Source organism: Curcuma longa, chromosome 4, assembly GCF_044706935.1.
Source record: "Curcuma longa cultivar G26 ecotype Majalengka, Jawa Barat chromosome 4, ITB_CL_G26_1.1, whole genome shotgun sequence".
Lineage (NCBI taxonomy): Eukaryota > Viridiplantae > Streptophyta > Magnoliopsida > Zingiberales > Zingiberaceae > Curcuma > Curcuma longa.
The window spans coordinates 7,830,373-7,845,566 of record NC_133864.1 but is presented as its reverse complement, the minus strand read 5'-3'; the positions used below and the strand labels follow the sequence as shown (position 1 = coordinate 7,845,566).

Here is a 15,194-nt window from a genome sequence, read left to right as displayed (position 1 = left end):
AAATTGGAAAGCGATCGCGAAAAAGAAGAATACCTCTCTTCTTTCTTTCATGCTTTCTTTCTTTTTTTCGGAGGACAAATAAATAGCTCCAAGTCCAGTTGACAATTTTGCAGGAAACCTTTCTTATTGTGGTCGCCTCAGCATGGCAAAAATCATATGCAAGTTGCTGAATCTAATTCAAACTAAATGCTTACACCATCCTGTGTTACACTTCCAAGAAGAACAATATAACAGTTAGAGGATAAAAAACATTTATGTCTCCCTCACCCACCAATATAGTACAGTTTGTTGTATAACTAACACATGTAAGATAAGAACAGGAGAAGAAAGGAAGGAGAAAATTCTATGTGAGCAATGCAGGAGAGCATGGTTAGAAGTTCAGAAAAGAAAAGGCACAAGTGCAATCAGATCATATTCATGTGAAAAAATACAACCTATAGAATGCCAATTTTACTAGCAATAACAGATGATATTTCAACCAAGTGACAGTAAAAGGAAGCAATTCACACCATAGTTGCTTTTAAAGCTTGAACCAGATTGGAATCGAGATCTAATCGAGCTAATGGTTACTTTGGTCCAAAACCCAAACCACTGTGAACCATGCACTTCAAGAATAACTTGGCACACATAATGAATGACTGATTTATTGGTAGCTGTAAGAGATTCTGTAGCTGCACCATTTTGATACTGACTAGAGTTTTTGAGAGAAAATAGAAATCTAAGTTGCTCACTAGAACATTAGCAAAGTACCCTATGGATATTTTCACTGACAGTGGTTTTAGGATTTCCTGACTCTCACCTTAAAATGGCTGATAATAATGTTCAGGAAATTAACTTTCCTTTAAAAGGGAAGGATAAATGAGAATAACTTCCAAATGAAATTGTAGGGCCATCATGTCAAGAAAACATTGGCTAGAACCAATCAACAATATTTACATGCTATTATTATTCCAATCAGCTCTATGTTACTGATCCAAGATGGGTCAAAATTTCCTATCAATAACTCTGCTTGTAGTAAACCATTGAGAAATGTAAATAATGGTATGGACTCATTTTTTTTTTTTTCAAACAACACAGACAAGATCTAAATTGTCGATTAAAGAGAAGCGTGTATGAAACAAAAAAAAAATTATGAAATAAAATTAATAGTATCAGAAGTTCAAATCTCAAATCAGAATCTCTCCACATAATTTTGAGACCCTTCTCTGAACACAATCTCAGAAAGAAAAAAAAACTTTGCCCTTAAATATATTTATGTTGCTTTCTCGCCAACTATCATGAAAAACAAGAAGCCAATTTTGAGCAGACTGCAAACCATTTGATTATGGGGTTAAACAAGTCTTGGGAACTCCACATAAATGTGATTATATCGACAACCTGCTTCATGGTCAGAACTTATTCTCCTACATGGAGGTAACTCAGAAGCATTTGTTGAATAAGTGATGTGCAGATTTCTGTATCCAAACCAGAGAAGGCGCAGATCAGGCCAAACAAGAACTCCATGGCAAATTTTTGGAATTTGATAAGTAGTTTGCACACGCACATACACACCCACATCATTAGACCAGCTGAATCTGACATTCACTCCCAATCAATTCTGATCTTATATGATGAACTCACCATGCATTCTCCTAACAGGGACCACCTCCATTATGTGCAAACATATGCATTTTATAATCTCCAGGATGCCCAGTAAGGCAATCAGCTTCTGGTGTTGCAGAAGTGGAGCACCATAACAAAACAACAAATAGTTACACAAGGCATAGACATCAGCACTCGTTCGAACCATGTCATTGATTGTGGAATTTAGCCCAAGCAGTAAGCACACAGGGATAGACAAGCAACACAGGTCAAGAGAACCAAGTACCCTTCCAGAAGCATTGGCAACATCTTCTAGGTTATATCACAGAATACGACATTCAATGAAACATATGTGATAGAATTGTGAATGGGCTGAGGAATCAAACAATTTTTCCTTTGACAAATAAGATTTTGAAATGATGAAGCTCCCAAGTCCTCCTGATGCAATGAAAAACATCCACCACCATTTTCCAAGCCTAGACAGCTATATTGTGCCATGACAAATTGTAAACTCCCTGTCTAAATTTTTCATTTCTCTCCCTGAAGACATGAGATTAGCTGACTAAACATTTTGATTCACTGCATTGATTTGCACTCCACCAAAGAAAATCCTTCTCCAGTATTCTAAATCTCAGGCAATGAAGTAGAAGCTTTGGAAATCAATAAAAAAATATAACCCGGGATAGAGCTAATCATTATTTTTGAATAAAAAAGTACTGAACAGCCAAATACGATAAGGTAGGATCCAAACGAACCATCTTCAAGTCATATTGGTCAAGGTGCAGCTATTTTGAATTTACATCAACTCTTCCACATTGATGAGCATCAAAATATATTCATATTGAATATTAGCTGAGCAGTATTTGCACCATCAAAGCATAAAATATATAGTTTTCCATCTAATTTAGAATTTGAATCTCAGAACTTTAAAGTCCCAAAAGAAACCCCATACCTAGTTGCATCATGAAATATTAAGAGAATGGAGTTCAGACTTTTTCCTTCCACTTGATGCTAAGCTACCAAACAAAGACCAACATCAGTATGATTTTGATTGTATTTAGTTACCATTTCGATCTTCCATATGTGGAGCATCTATTTTCTGATCAGATTTCTTTCCATCCTTACTCCTAACCAACTTCTCCAGTTTCTTCCAATCTCCAACAAAATCTCCTGGGAATTTCTTTTCCAATCTAGTAATCACCCTCCTTGCATCTCTCGGCCTAGAAGCTTTCACCAACTCCTTCACCAACAGCTTAATCGAACCCAAATCAGGTATGTTGCTATGTTTCATGCAATCTGCCAACACCTTCATACACCCCACAAAATCCCGATTTTTACTCAAAGCTGAAAGAAGATTCATAAAGGTCACAGAATTCGGCACACATCCCTTCTCCTCCAATCCGTGGTAGACCTTCTTTGCATCCTTAGTCTTGCGATGTTTACAATAACAAGAAATCAAATAGTTATAAGTGATGATATCTGGCTCCAATCCTGCGGACTCCATCTCAGCAATAAGATCAAGGACCTCATTTGGCTCCCCACAAAGAGCCTTGTGCATAACCCGCACATTGTAAGCGGGAAGATCAGGCTTTACCCCTTTGGTGCCCATTTCCTTCCAAATCATCTCAGCATCCTCCGGTTTGCTGTCCTTGTACAGAGAATCAAGGATGGTGGTATAGATCACGGAAGTGACCTCGATGTTCTTTTCCTCCATCTCCTTGATGATCGTAAAGGCCTTCTTGGACTCTCCGGCAAGGCAGTGGTACTTGACGAGGATGCCGTACGAGACCGCATCAGGGGCGATGGAGAATTTGAGGGGAACGTCGGAGAACAGCTCGGGCACCAAGCTGCGGTGTCCGAGACGGCGAGGTGAGTGGTTGAGGGCAGAAAGGAGGGCGTTAAGGGAGAGGGCGGTGAGGGGGGAGCCCAGGCGGGGGAGATCCTCGAGGGTGCGGAGGGCTTGTGCGACCATTCCGGCGGACGCGTAGGCGGCGGCGACGGAAGCGAGAAAGGGTTCCGAGGAAGCGTCCTTGCTGTCCTTGAGTGGTTCGAGGAGGGACTCGATGTCGGAGAAGCGGCGGAGGAGGGCGAGGTGGCGGACCTCGTGGACGAAGGCGGGACGGGGCACAGCGGAGGCGGAGAAGCATCGGCCGGCATGGACGAGGAGCGCGACGTGGCGGCGAGGGAGCGCCATTGTTTGCTGTCTGCTGAGTCGACGAAGGCGTAGGGTTTAGACGCTGTGTTCGGCTCAGACGCGAAGAGTAATCCGACGTGTCATCGGCCCGACATGGGCTCTGTTGGCCCGTGAAAATTCTGCGCTGGGTCGGGCTGTCCGGCCCGTGTGAGACCATGTCGAACAAGACCTGTGATCCATCCATTGCTCACTCGATTTGAGCCCATTTAAATTTTACTTTTAAAAATAATTTTAAAAAGGAATATGAATTGAGAGGGCATAAATTACAATTTAAAAGGTTATTTATACAGTAAAACTATAAATTTTAAAAATAAATAATAATAATAATAATAATTTTGAAATATGGTGTCCCCACCCACCTTGAATTCAATTGAGCTTTATTTATAATAAATTTATAATTTATCCATAGGGAAAGGATGTCAAAATGATATATTAGACATACTAAAAACTTTCAATTTTTTTCAATTTATAATTTATCCATGGGAAAGGATGACTGAATAGAATTAACTTCTATATATATAACTGTATGCTTATCAATTCTCTCATTTTCAATTTTCTTATGTATTATTATTATTATTTTAATAAATTCAAATATACATCTTAAACATACTAAAAACTCAATCAAATCTCCATTTGAGATTCAAATCCATTGATTTCTCCTTTCTAAAGATTTTACCACTACATTATATCAACAAGAGAGTGGATTCGACCTTAGCGGCCCTCCCTTTAGAATCGATCTAACTGGTGTAGAATAAAGATAAATTCAAGTACACAAGCAAGAGATGCATGACAAAGTGAATGGCAGATCATGAATTTCTGCTTACACTATGTTCTAGGAGAACAAAAAAAAAGATGAACCCATCAACTCAACAGCCGCCTAGAGTCAACCTAGGGGTATAGAGGAAGGTTGTGACCCGACCACAACTAGGGTTGTAAACAAGGTGAGCCAAATCCAATTTTGGAATGTTCAAGCTTATTTGATAAAGTAGCCAAGCCAGAGAAAAGCCTAAAATGAATTGAGTCATTGAAATGATTGTTCAAGCTCGGCTTGATTTATTTTTTATGAGTTTGAATTTGATTCAAGCTCGACTTAAGTTTAAAATTCACGCTTATTTGATTATTTTAAAATTTTACTTGTTTGATTGATTATTAAATTTGATAATTTAAATTTATTTGTTCACTTTAAATTTTTTTTATTTATTTAGAAAAATGAGATGGGCAATGAGCATTCAAATGTATTAGCATTAATTATTGTGGATGATAGTTCTTTCCTGATGGCTAAAGAGGATTAGATAGTTACAATTTAACTAGAGGGTAGGGCAATGCATTATGATATAGAGATAACTAAGAGATGTTCCCGGGGCATATATATAGTTGAATTGATTATGATGGAACAGACTTATTGAAGTGGACAAAGATTGAATCTCGACGAAGCCGAGGCAATGCCCTCCTCCGTCGTGGCCAACTACAGCTTCTCGATTTGTCTCCTCATATATGGTCGTAGGGGCGATTGTGAAGCCGTGGAATGATGAATTCTACCCTTTTTTTTTATCCTTCATGAATTGGTATAGTTAGTATCTGCATGTGGTGTTATTGTAATAAATTATGAAGTTGATCTCGATCTGTATAGAATGTCTCATTGATTTACTAACCCCATGCAATAAAATTCTTCGTAATTTATCTCCCTTTCATATCGTATAGGACAATCCTAGAAGAGTTCCCGAGATGAGGATTATCATCCATGAGACTTCAAACTTGCAAAAATTGATAAAGTTAACAATGTCAGGTTCAGCTTTTTTGCTAATTTCTTTTCTTTTTTTTAGGGATAAAATATTCTTGTTTTTGTAAAGGAGAATGCTTATGTCAGGGTGGGTCATTAGATTCATTGCTCCAGGAGGCAAAATTGCTCCAGCCTCTTTATTTCAGATAAAGAAAAAATAATGGCAACTTAATTGTTGAAACAGCTAAGAATTTGAGTAGTATTTTATGTTATCAATGCCCTTGTAAACTTATGCCCCTTCAAAACTGTTTTCTAGATCAGAGAACAACTACAAGAAAAACATTTATTAACGACCGAAGTTTCAGTGTCCTTGTACTACAAGTTATGCCCCTTCAAAACTGTTTATAAATTAGAGAACAACTACAAGAAAAACATAGCGATCGAAAATTTTAGTCGTAAAATTTTTAATCAATAATGTACATCTGTACATACGAGGAGATAAATTAAGAAGTTATAATTGACAACTACATAGAGGACATTATTTCGACTTCGTTAAGATTTGATTATTGTCCATTTCAATAAATCTATCACATAGTAACTAATTTAATCGTGCCTCAGAGACAGTGAAAACACGACAAGTAACAACATTGCACCAATTTTGTTCACGAATCTCAGCTGATATATGCAAAAGCAAACAAAACCAGAATAGTGTTATTGTTCTTCTTTTCAAATACATAAGCTAATGATACAGCTGTTGGCCTCATTAATGATACGAGGAACTTCTAAACCAGCTGCAATACGATCGACCAATCAGAGAGAGAGGCCTGAACAAGGTTGAAAATAAATGTTTCAACAACTTTAAAAAGATTGCATTAAATTAACTACAATTACTTTTAACAATCGTGAAATCCATTTCAAGATTAGCAACAATTAAATTAAATTAGCGACTGAATTATCTTTTATTAAAATTTACTCCACCTACCATTTTAACAACGGAATTAACAACTTTAAATTAACAACTGAATTAAATTCGATCGTGGAAATTATTTTGATCGTTAATTTAATAAAATAAATATTTCATCCATCAATTAGCGTATGAATTAGTAATGAAATATTTATTCTGTTGTTAATTAGCGATGGAATATTTATTTCATCGCTAAATTAATGATCAAATTAATTTATGTTGTTATTTACCAATGAAATATTTTATTCCGTCACTAATTAACAATTGAATATTAATTCAATCGCTAATTTTGTCGCTAATGAATGATTCTCTTATAATAAATGACTTGTCATGGAATCTCAAGATCTAGACGCCTCTTGAGATAGATATTGCTATAATGGACAAGGATTGAATCTTGATGAAGCAAAAAAAAAATATTCTCGCCCATAGTGATCAACTATAATTTCTCGATTTACCTCCTCATAAATGGTCATGGAACCGACCGTGTAGAGCCATTAAGGTGGCAAATTCTGTTAGTGTTAGCCCTTAGTGCCAATTCGAATTGAGTGAGACTTGAGTTGGACTCAAGTCAAATCGAATCTATTAAGAGGGTTACATGATCATGAGATTAATAGGGTATATATTAATTCTCTCATCATTAAGAGGGTTGCATGAGCATTATTAAGAGGGTTTGCATGATCATCATGCATGACATGCATGAGATTATTAAATGTATTAATTCCATGGAATCCCATGAGTAAAAAAAAATCCTTCATATTCCATGATTGAATATAAAAAGGGATGAGAGGCTCTTGAGAGAAGAACTATTGGTATTCTTTCCTCTTCTCTTCTACCTTGGCCAAACCTAATATTATGGCTAGCACCACGATCTAGTTCCTCTCCGTCTCAGTGTTCGTGCGGATACCGTGGAGGCGCGAACACACTAATCATGCTGAGATCCGTCAACCTTTGAAGGCAAGAGTTGCTGTCAGGATTGCGAAGGACTCGCATCAAAGGTAACATCGATTCCAGTAGATAGAATCGATAAAACGAATATGGTTTCGCATGGATCTTTTTAAGGGATCATTTTTCCACTGCGTTTTATGCGGCTAAAATTATTTTTAGGCGCATGCAGATTCTACATTTTTAATACAATCAAAATCAAGACTTTAATGTATATGATCATTTAGGTTCCCCTCTTCTTTGAGTTGGTACTCAAAGGTAAATTATCCCATGAGAGTAAAGATCGAATCTCCTCGGGAACAATATCTCTTAGGGAATAAAATTCATTCTACCTAAAAAGACAACTTAATCACAGTAATTTACTCATTTTAAATCGTGGTGGAATCGATATTGAGAGATGTCCGAGATGAATATCTTCATCTTTTGCCACATTTAAGACCCCTTGCCATCTCACTAAATTATATTTTCTTATGTAACTTGAGTTTTCAATTTTACAGTTTACATATCTTTTTAAGTATTGTGGTTGATACATGTTTTTCTAGTTGATGTTTGCTTTGTATTTTTGTATGCTTCTGAGATACTTCAACATATGCACATTTTATTTACATACGAGCCATTTAGTCTCATGACTTCTCAAGTCGTTCTGAAATAACGTTATTTAAGAGTTACTATATATAATGCATGTTTATTTAAGAGTTAAATATGAGCGATTTAGTTTTAACCATATGTATGTTTATTTTTTTTATATTTATAATAATATTATAAAAATATTACTTTTTAGATTCTAATGAATATGAATAAAATTTAGATGTATAATATATAGGTTACTAAATGGATTTATAATCGATAAATCTGTTTATAAATTGAAGAGTCGTTTATGAATTTTATTAAATATTTTTGAAATTATATGAATGGACGTTATAAATTACATTATCTTCTCATTGTTAATATATTAATATAATTTTTTATGATGAAATTATTATAAAAATATATCTAGATAAAAATAATTTTATTCTAAATTATTATAATTTATACTATAACGAAGAGCGGATTGAATAGTCTGTTGCATCATCGTTGCTCCTATTGTTTCGTCATTATTGCTCTTAAATCATCTGATGACCGTACGAATTTGGACTGCTACACTGCCGACGCCAACATCCACTGCCTCCATTAACAATCGGAACATGCTTCTCAATTAGCAGGTATGCAATCAATTGCACTTATTACCTATGAGCATATAAATTTTTTTTTCATTTTAATTTTTATATGTTTAATATTATAATTCAATACTAAATTTGAAGATAAAATTTTAAATAGCTTAATCTCAAATAAAAATAAATAAATAAATATAAATCTTGGGATATATATATATAAATATATATATATATAAATATTTAATTTGTTTTGTAAAATATATATTAATACAAGTAATTTAGACAGTATTATAATTATTTTGGTCATCAATCAACGAACAATTTAAGGAAAGATCTCATCAAAAAAGCAAAAGAGAACCTAAAGCATATTTTAAGAGGAGGTTAAACTAACGTTGAGTCTTAGTAAACCACACTCTGACACTCAAGTTAAGATTATGTGGAGAAAGAAAAAAATTCTTTCTAACAAAGAAGATCAAGAGAGGAGAACCGAGAAACAGACCCCTTAAACAAGCTTTGTTTCAAGGTTTATATAAGCATGTCCATGTCGAATAGAGCAACGCCATTATGGAAGGAGATTAGATCCAACAACCGTTTCTTTTTAACATTATATGTATAAAAGAGGGTATCCGAAGAGATCAGGTCTGATAATTTGGTAACTATTTTTATATTCTTATGTCATCGTGTGTCCTTTAAGAATATTTACATCCCCATTATAGTAGACCCACAGATGGTAGGAACTGACTTGGAATATACGAAATTGATATGACATCTGAGACTAAGATGACGTCTAAGATCAAGATGAGATCTGAGAACAATACAATGTCTAAGATCAAAATGAAATCTGAAGCTAAGATAATATCCGAGATGAATCATAAATCCCACTTACTCTTAATTATCCTTCGACACGCGATTTGTCCGGGAGGAGGCCGCATCAATAATTAAACATGCACAAATACATATACTAATACGTAGAGATTTATCTTTTACATAAAGGTGGAATCTGCCACCTTAGCAGTTTCACACGATCGATCTCATGACCACTTATAAAGAGGTAAATTGAGAAACTGCATACAGAGATTTATTAACCTATATTGATAGTGATCTCTCGTTGGTGATCTCGTCGACGAACGCCTGGATGTGGCGGTCTGACGACCCGCCCTCCGCCATTGCCGCCGTCGCCGACTTCTTCCACTCCGCCGCCCTCTTCCTGATCTCCTCCCCTCGCTGCGTCGACGACACTACCGCCTCGACGCACCTCTTCATCTCCCCCCTCGTCGCCGGTGCTGCTAGCCGCACCCCGACGCCGAACACCTCCACCAGGAACTTGGAATCTGGAACTTGGTCCCCGAACTGAGGGTAAGTTATCATCGGCACGCCGGCGGTCAAGGCCTCCAGCGTCGAGTTCCACCCGCAGTGCGTCAGGAAGCATGCCACTGCCGGATGTGTCAGCACGCGCTCCTGCGGGCTCCACTCAATCACCTGACCGCGATCGCCGACGGCGTCCAAGAAGCCTTCCGGGAGGAGGCTGCGCATGTCGGCGCGCACCACCCAGAGAAAGGGGCGGTGGGACTCGCAGAGCCCCCACGCCATCTCCTCCATCTCTTCTTTGCTCAGTACCACGATGCTGCCCACGGAGACGTACACCACCGAGCGCGGTTCCTGCGCGTCGAGCCACTCCATGCAGTCCTCCGCCTTGAATAGGTCGCCTCGGATACCGACCGGTGCAGATTTCTCCTCTGGCGGCTCCACCAGCGGCCCAATCGGGATGATAGGGAAACGGTCGGAAATAGCCTCTATGGCCTCGCGCTCCAGCTCGTGGAACGTGTTCGCGAACACCCACGTCGCCTTGTTGATGTTCCCAAACTGCTCCAGGATGACCTTCCGCAGCGGCTTGTACTCCGACGTCGGCAGCAGGAAAGTGGGCAGCTCCTCCTGCTTCAGCTGCGGGAGCCCGGGGAGGCACACCGCCGCCACGTCGGGGTTCTCCTCGGTGGGGAACTTCGCCAGCCCGTGGTAGTAGTAATAGTAAGTGGTGAAGACGGCGGCGGATTGGACCCAGAGCACCCCTCCGAGTATCCCCATCTCCGCCGCCACGTCGAGCGCCCACGGAACGAACGGGTTGTTGATGAGGCACGAGACAGGGCGACCGGCGTCGGCGTGGCGGCGAATGATGTCTGCGACGGCCTGCGGGCCGGTCATGCGCACCGCGGGCATGAGCACGTCGAGGTCCTTGCGGCGGACGTCGTCGACGGGAAGCCCGTCGGAGAAAAACTCGAATCGAATGAAACCGCGGCCCACAGGCTTGGGTGCCCCAAGGGCGGAGGCGGCTGCGCCGGAATTGGAATTGACCATGCGGTGGCGGATGTCGTGGGTAGAACAGAGGGTGACGAGGAGACCTTTGGCGGCGATGCGCTTGGCGAGGTGGAGCAGCGGGTTGAGGTGACCTTGCCCGGCGAAGGACACCATGAGGACATGAGGGATGCCATGGGCGTTCCCCTCCATTAACAACTCTTCTCCTTCCTCGGCAATAGCCATGATAGACAATTTATTTAAGGGCTGAGCTGTACAGGCTGTAGCCCGTCTTACAAAGAGTGTACACTTATAGTCAGGGGCCAATGAGCATGATCGTTTTCTCATTGAATAACATCACATCAAAAGGACACAAATCAAGTCGCATGATAGATTCTGACAAAATAACCACAAACATGACAAGGATTTATCAGCATCCAACCATTATTGAACTTTCAAAGTTTTTCGAAGTATTGTATTGGTTATGATAAAATAAATTTATTAAAATAGATAAAAATTAAGTTTTAATAAAGTCAAAATAATATTCTTTTTTATTATTATTAATTATAATTTTTTGATTTATTTTTTTATAGATGATGATAAAATCGATCATATAAGATTGTTAAGAAGATGAATTTTATTTTTTTATTAAAGAAGGTAAAAGTATTACTACCACACTAATAGATTGGAAATTAGTTCTCAACTAATGTAAAATGCTTCGTTGATTTTCTTATTCCCGCAAATGCTACTGTTATCCTTTTTTTTTAGAAAATATAAGATCACTATGGAAGGACCGCTGAGGTTTATCCTTTTTTTAGAAAATATAAGATCACTATGGAAGGACCGCTGAGGTTTATCCTTTTTTTAGAAAATATAAGATTGCTTGGAAGGGGTGACGTATTTTACTACCAATAAATTTTACGATTTCATATTTTACTACCAATAAAATTTTTAATTAATTAATCATATCCATCAATTTATGTCAACGCACAAGTGGACCCAATCAGGTACACCTACGTTAATGTTGATGGACCGACCACATTTCTTCATCCCTCTCTCCTCTCTCGATACCAACATCATATACGAATTTCATCACAAATATAATATAATAGACTTAATTTTATAAGTCCAATATATTGAACAAAATTTAATTAAAATTATAAATATAAATTCCATTATATAGATGAATTTTATATTTTAAAATTTCATACAACACATGTAATGATTTTTTATTATTATACATATAATTTTTTATTATTTTTTAATAATAATATATAATTTATTATATTAAATTTAAATCTTTTCAAATTTAAACTCAATTCATCTTTAATTTCTAGATCGTCCTTAGTTATGCCATGACTGTTAAATAGTGAGGAAGAAGAGAAGAGAAGAAAAAAAAGAAAGAATCCAAAGAGCATTCATATGCTAGAAAAATAGTTGTACGTGGCAATTATCAGAGTTCCAAATAGTCGTCGTTCTCAGACAGTTTATGTAAGGGCTGAGCTGTACAGGCTGTAGCCCATGTTACAAATAGCGTCCACTAGTAAGGGGCCAACGAGCATGATCGTTTCTTTAGGGGATATTCTCATTGAATAACATCACATTAAAAGAACACAAATCAAATCGCATAATAAATTCTAAAAAAATGACCACAAACATGACAAGGATTTAAATTTTTCATAAAATAAATTTATTAAAGTAGATAAAAATTAAATTTTAATAAAATTAAGATAATACATTTTTTTCATTATGATTAATTATAATTTCTCAATTTACATCCTCAAAGATGATCACAAAATCGATCATGTGAGACCGTTAAAATAATAGATCCCACCTTTTAGTGAAAAAGATTAAAATATTACTACCACATAAATCTGAAATTGATTCTCAACTAATGTATAATGTCACATTGATTGCTTTATTCCCTGCAAATGCTAATTTTATCCTTTTTTTAAGAAAATATAAGATCGCCATGGATGGACCACTGAGGTTTATCCTTTTTTTAGAAAATATAAGATTGCTTGGAAGGGGTAACGTATTTTACTACCAAAAAATTTTACGATTTCATATTTTACTACCAATAATTTTTTAATTAATTAATTAAATTCATCAAATTCGATATAAATATGTCAAAGGCACAAGTGGACCCAATCAAATTCAACTAAGTTAATGTTGATGGACCCATCGCATTTCTTCGTCCCTACCTCGATACCAACATTGTATATGAATTTCATCACAAATATAATATAATAGACTTAATTTTCTAAGTCCAATATATTAAACAAAATTTAAATTAAGATTATAAATATAAATTCTATTATATAAATGAATTTTATATTTTAAAATTTCATACAACACATGTACTGATTTATTATTATTATACATATAATTTTTTATTATTTTTTAATAATAATATATAATTTATTACATTAAATTTAAATCTTTTCAAATTGAAACTTAATTCAACTTTAATTTCTAGATTGTCTGATCATGATCAACCGATTTATCTTAGATGATTATAAAATTAAAGATAAATAAAAATTTAATTAAACCAAATAAATTAATCGAATCCATTGAATTTAAATTTTAATTATTTTTTAAAAAAATCAACTAATTCGATTGAGTTTTAAAATTTCTTATTCGATTAAATCAAGTTAATTAAAATAAAATAATAATTTTTAAATTTTTAAATAAATAAACTTACAAATCCCTAACTAATTGATAAATTTTTATAATATTTAAAAATTTTAATTATTCCAGTTAATTCGATCAAAAATTGAATTAATCGATATTTTATCAGTTCGATTAGTTTAAAAAATTCAATTCGATTTGATTTTAAAATTTTGATTTAATTCAGTTTGATTTTAATTGAATGCTCAGTCTATATGAGACCGATTATATGAACGAGGTGATGAATTTCATTTTTTACATGAATGACTGTTAAATAGTGAGGAAAAAGAAAAGAGAAGAAAAAAAAAAATCCAAAGAGCATTCATATGCTAGAAGAATAGTTGTACGTGGCAATTTATCAGAGTTCCTAAAAACAGAGTCTGCAAATACACATCTAACTTGATAAAATTATAGATAAGAATGCTAGGTGGAATATGTAGAGTTACTAGAAAGCATAAAATTTTGAAAAATAAAAACAACAATAAAAATCTAAGAGCAAAACTGTAACTCTAATAAATAACAAATTAGAAAAAAAATAGAATATAATGATATGGACATACCCAAAGGCAATGCAGTAAAAGAGTTGAATGGAAATAAAGTAAAGATGTGAGGGTAAAGGAAGGTCAAAGAAAATAATATAAATGTAGTAAAAATTGAGGGTAAAGGCAACATAGCCCACCATTGTATGATCACAACGGCAACCGACAAAGTAGTCCATCCAACAACAATGCACAAAGTGGTCCATCCTCCTCCCTCAACTCACAGCAACAGAATGCATATTAGTGCAAGAAAAACTGAAAGAGGAAGGATAAGGTGAAGGAAGAACAAGGCATAGGAAGGACCAGCGGAATGAGGTACAAGAAGGAAAGAGAGAGAAGGAACAGGAGGAAAAGGAAAGGGGGGGATTGGATCATCAAAGACGAGCAAAACTCAGTCTTGGTCTGACAAGGCACTAAAACAAACACAAGCTGCGACCACAATGCTGGGATAGGACTACCTTCAAACATGCTAGTTAATTATCTCTATCAAAATCTGTCATTACTATAATTCAACAGTATTAATGGTAGTTAGGAAACCCAACTCATGTATATGTGACTCACCTTGTACCTCTTTCAACCACAGCTAGTAGCCTACTGCATTTTTAGTAGCTACCATATAGGGTTCTTCCTATTAGACATAAAGGTGGCAAGTGAATGTACTAAAATGGGTTATTTATTAATTGTGGTACTATACTATTATATGGGGTATATTTATATTTCCTCAATCAGATAATATATTTTCATCTCTCAACTTAGTATAAGAGTACACAAATCTAGAATAGGGATTTCCAATTTCCTTCCTTTTCAATCTCTTTAAGAGGGAGGATGGATATGCAAGATTGATGTGATGATGCAAATTTCCCTCCACATCTACTCCTCTCCCTGTATCTCAATTTTTAACAAATCAAATCATCTTCCTTCCAAAAAATAAAAAAAAAAACTTTTCAACACTTCTGTCCAACTCCAAGCTAGAAGCAATTCATCATAAGATCATTCCCTACTATGGCTCTACAAGGGTATTGCTATTGTCTTCACCAAAAAAGAGAGATCCTCCCCTTGTTGAAGTTTCTCCTTCAACTCAACCAACAAACTCCTCAAAGCCCTATTGGACCAGCAAAGCTGATTGCATCACTAGACCCTC

General features: G+C 36.1%; 2 protein-coding genes across 2 annotated transcripts; both read right to left on the bottom strand.

The window, feature by feature from the left end:
- Positions 1-1,156: 1,156 nt before the first annotated feature.
- On the bottom strand, positions 1,157-3,775 carry LOC141828192 (small ribosomal subunit protein mL103 (rPPR7)-like). Its single transcript, XM_074715567.1, has one exon. The coding sequence runs from the start codon at positions 3,773-3,775 to the stop codon at positions 2,639-2,641; it is 1,137 nt and encodes a 378-aa protein (XP_074571668.1). The 3' UTR covers positions 1,157-2,638.
- Positions 3,776-9,641: 5,866 nt separating this feature from the next.
- On the bottom strand, positions 9,642-11,066 carry LOC141825984 (gallate 1-beta-glucosyltransferase-like). Its single transcript, XM_074713248.1, has one exon. It carries the CDS (start codon positions 11,055-11,057, stop codon positions 9,642-9,644), a length of 1,416 nt encoding a protein of 471 aa, XP_074569349.1. The 5' UTR covers positions 11,058-11,066.
- Positions 11,067-15,194: the final 4,128 nt, after the last annotated feature.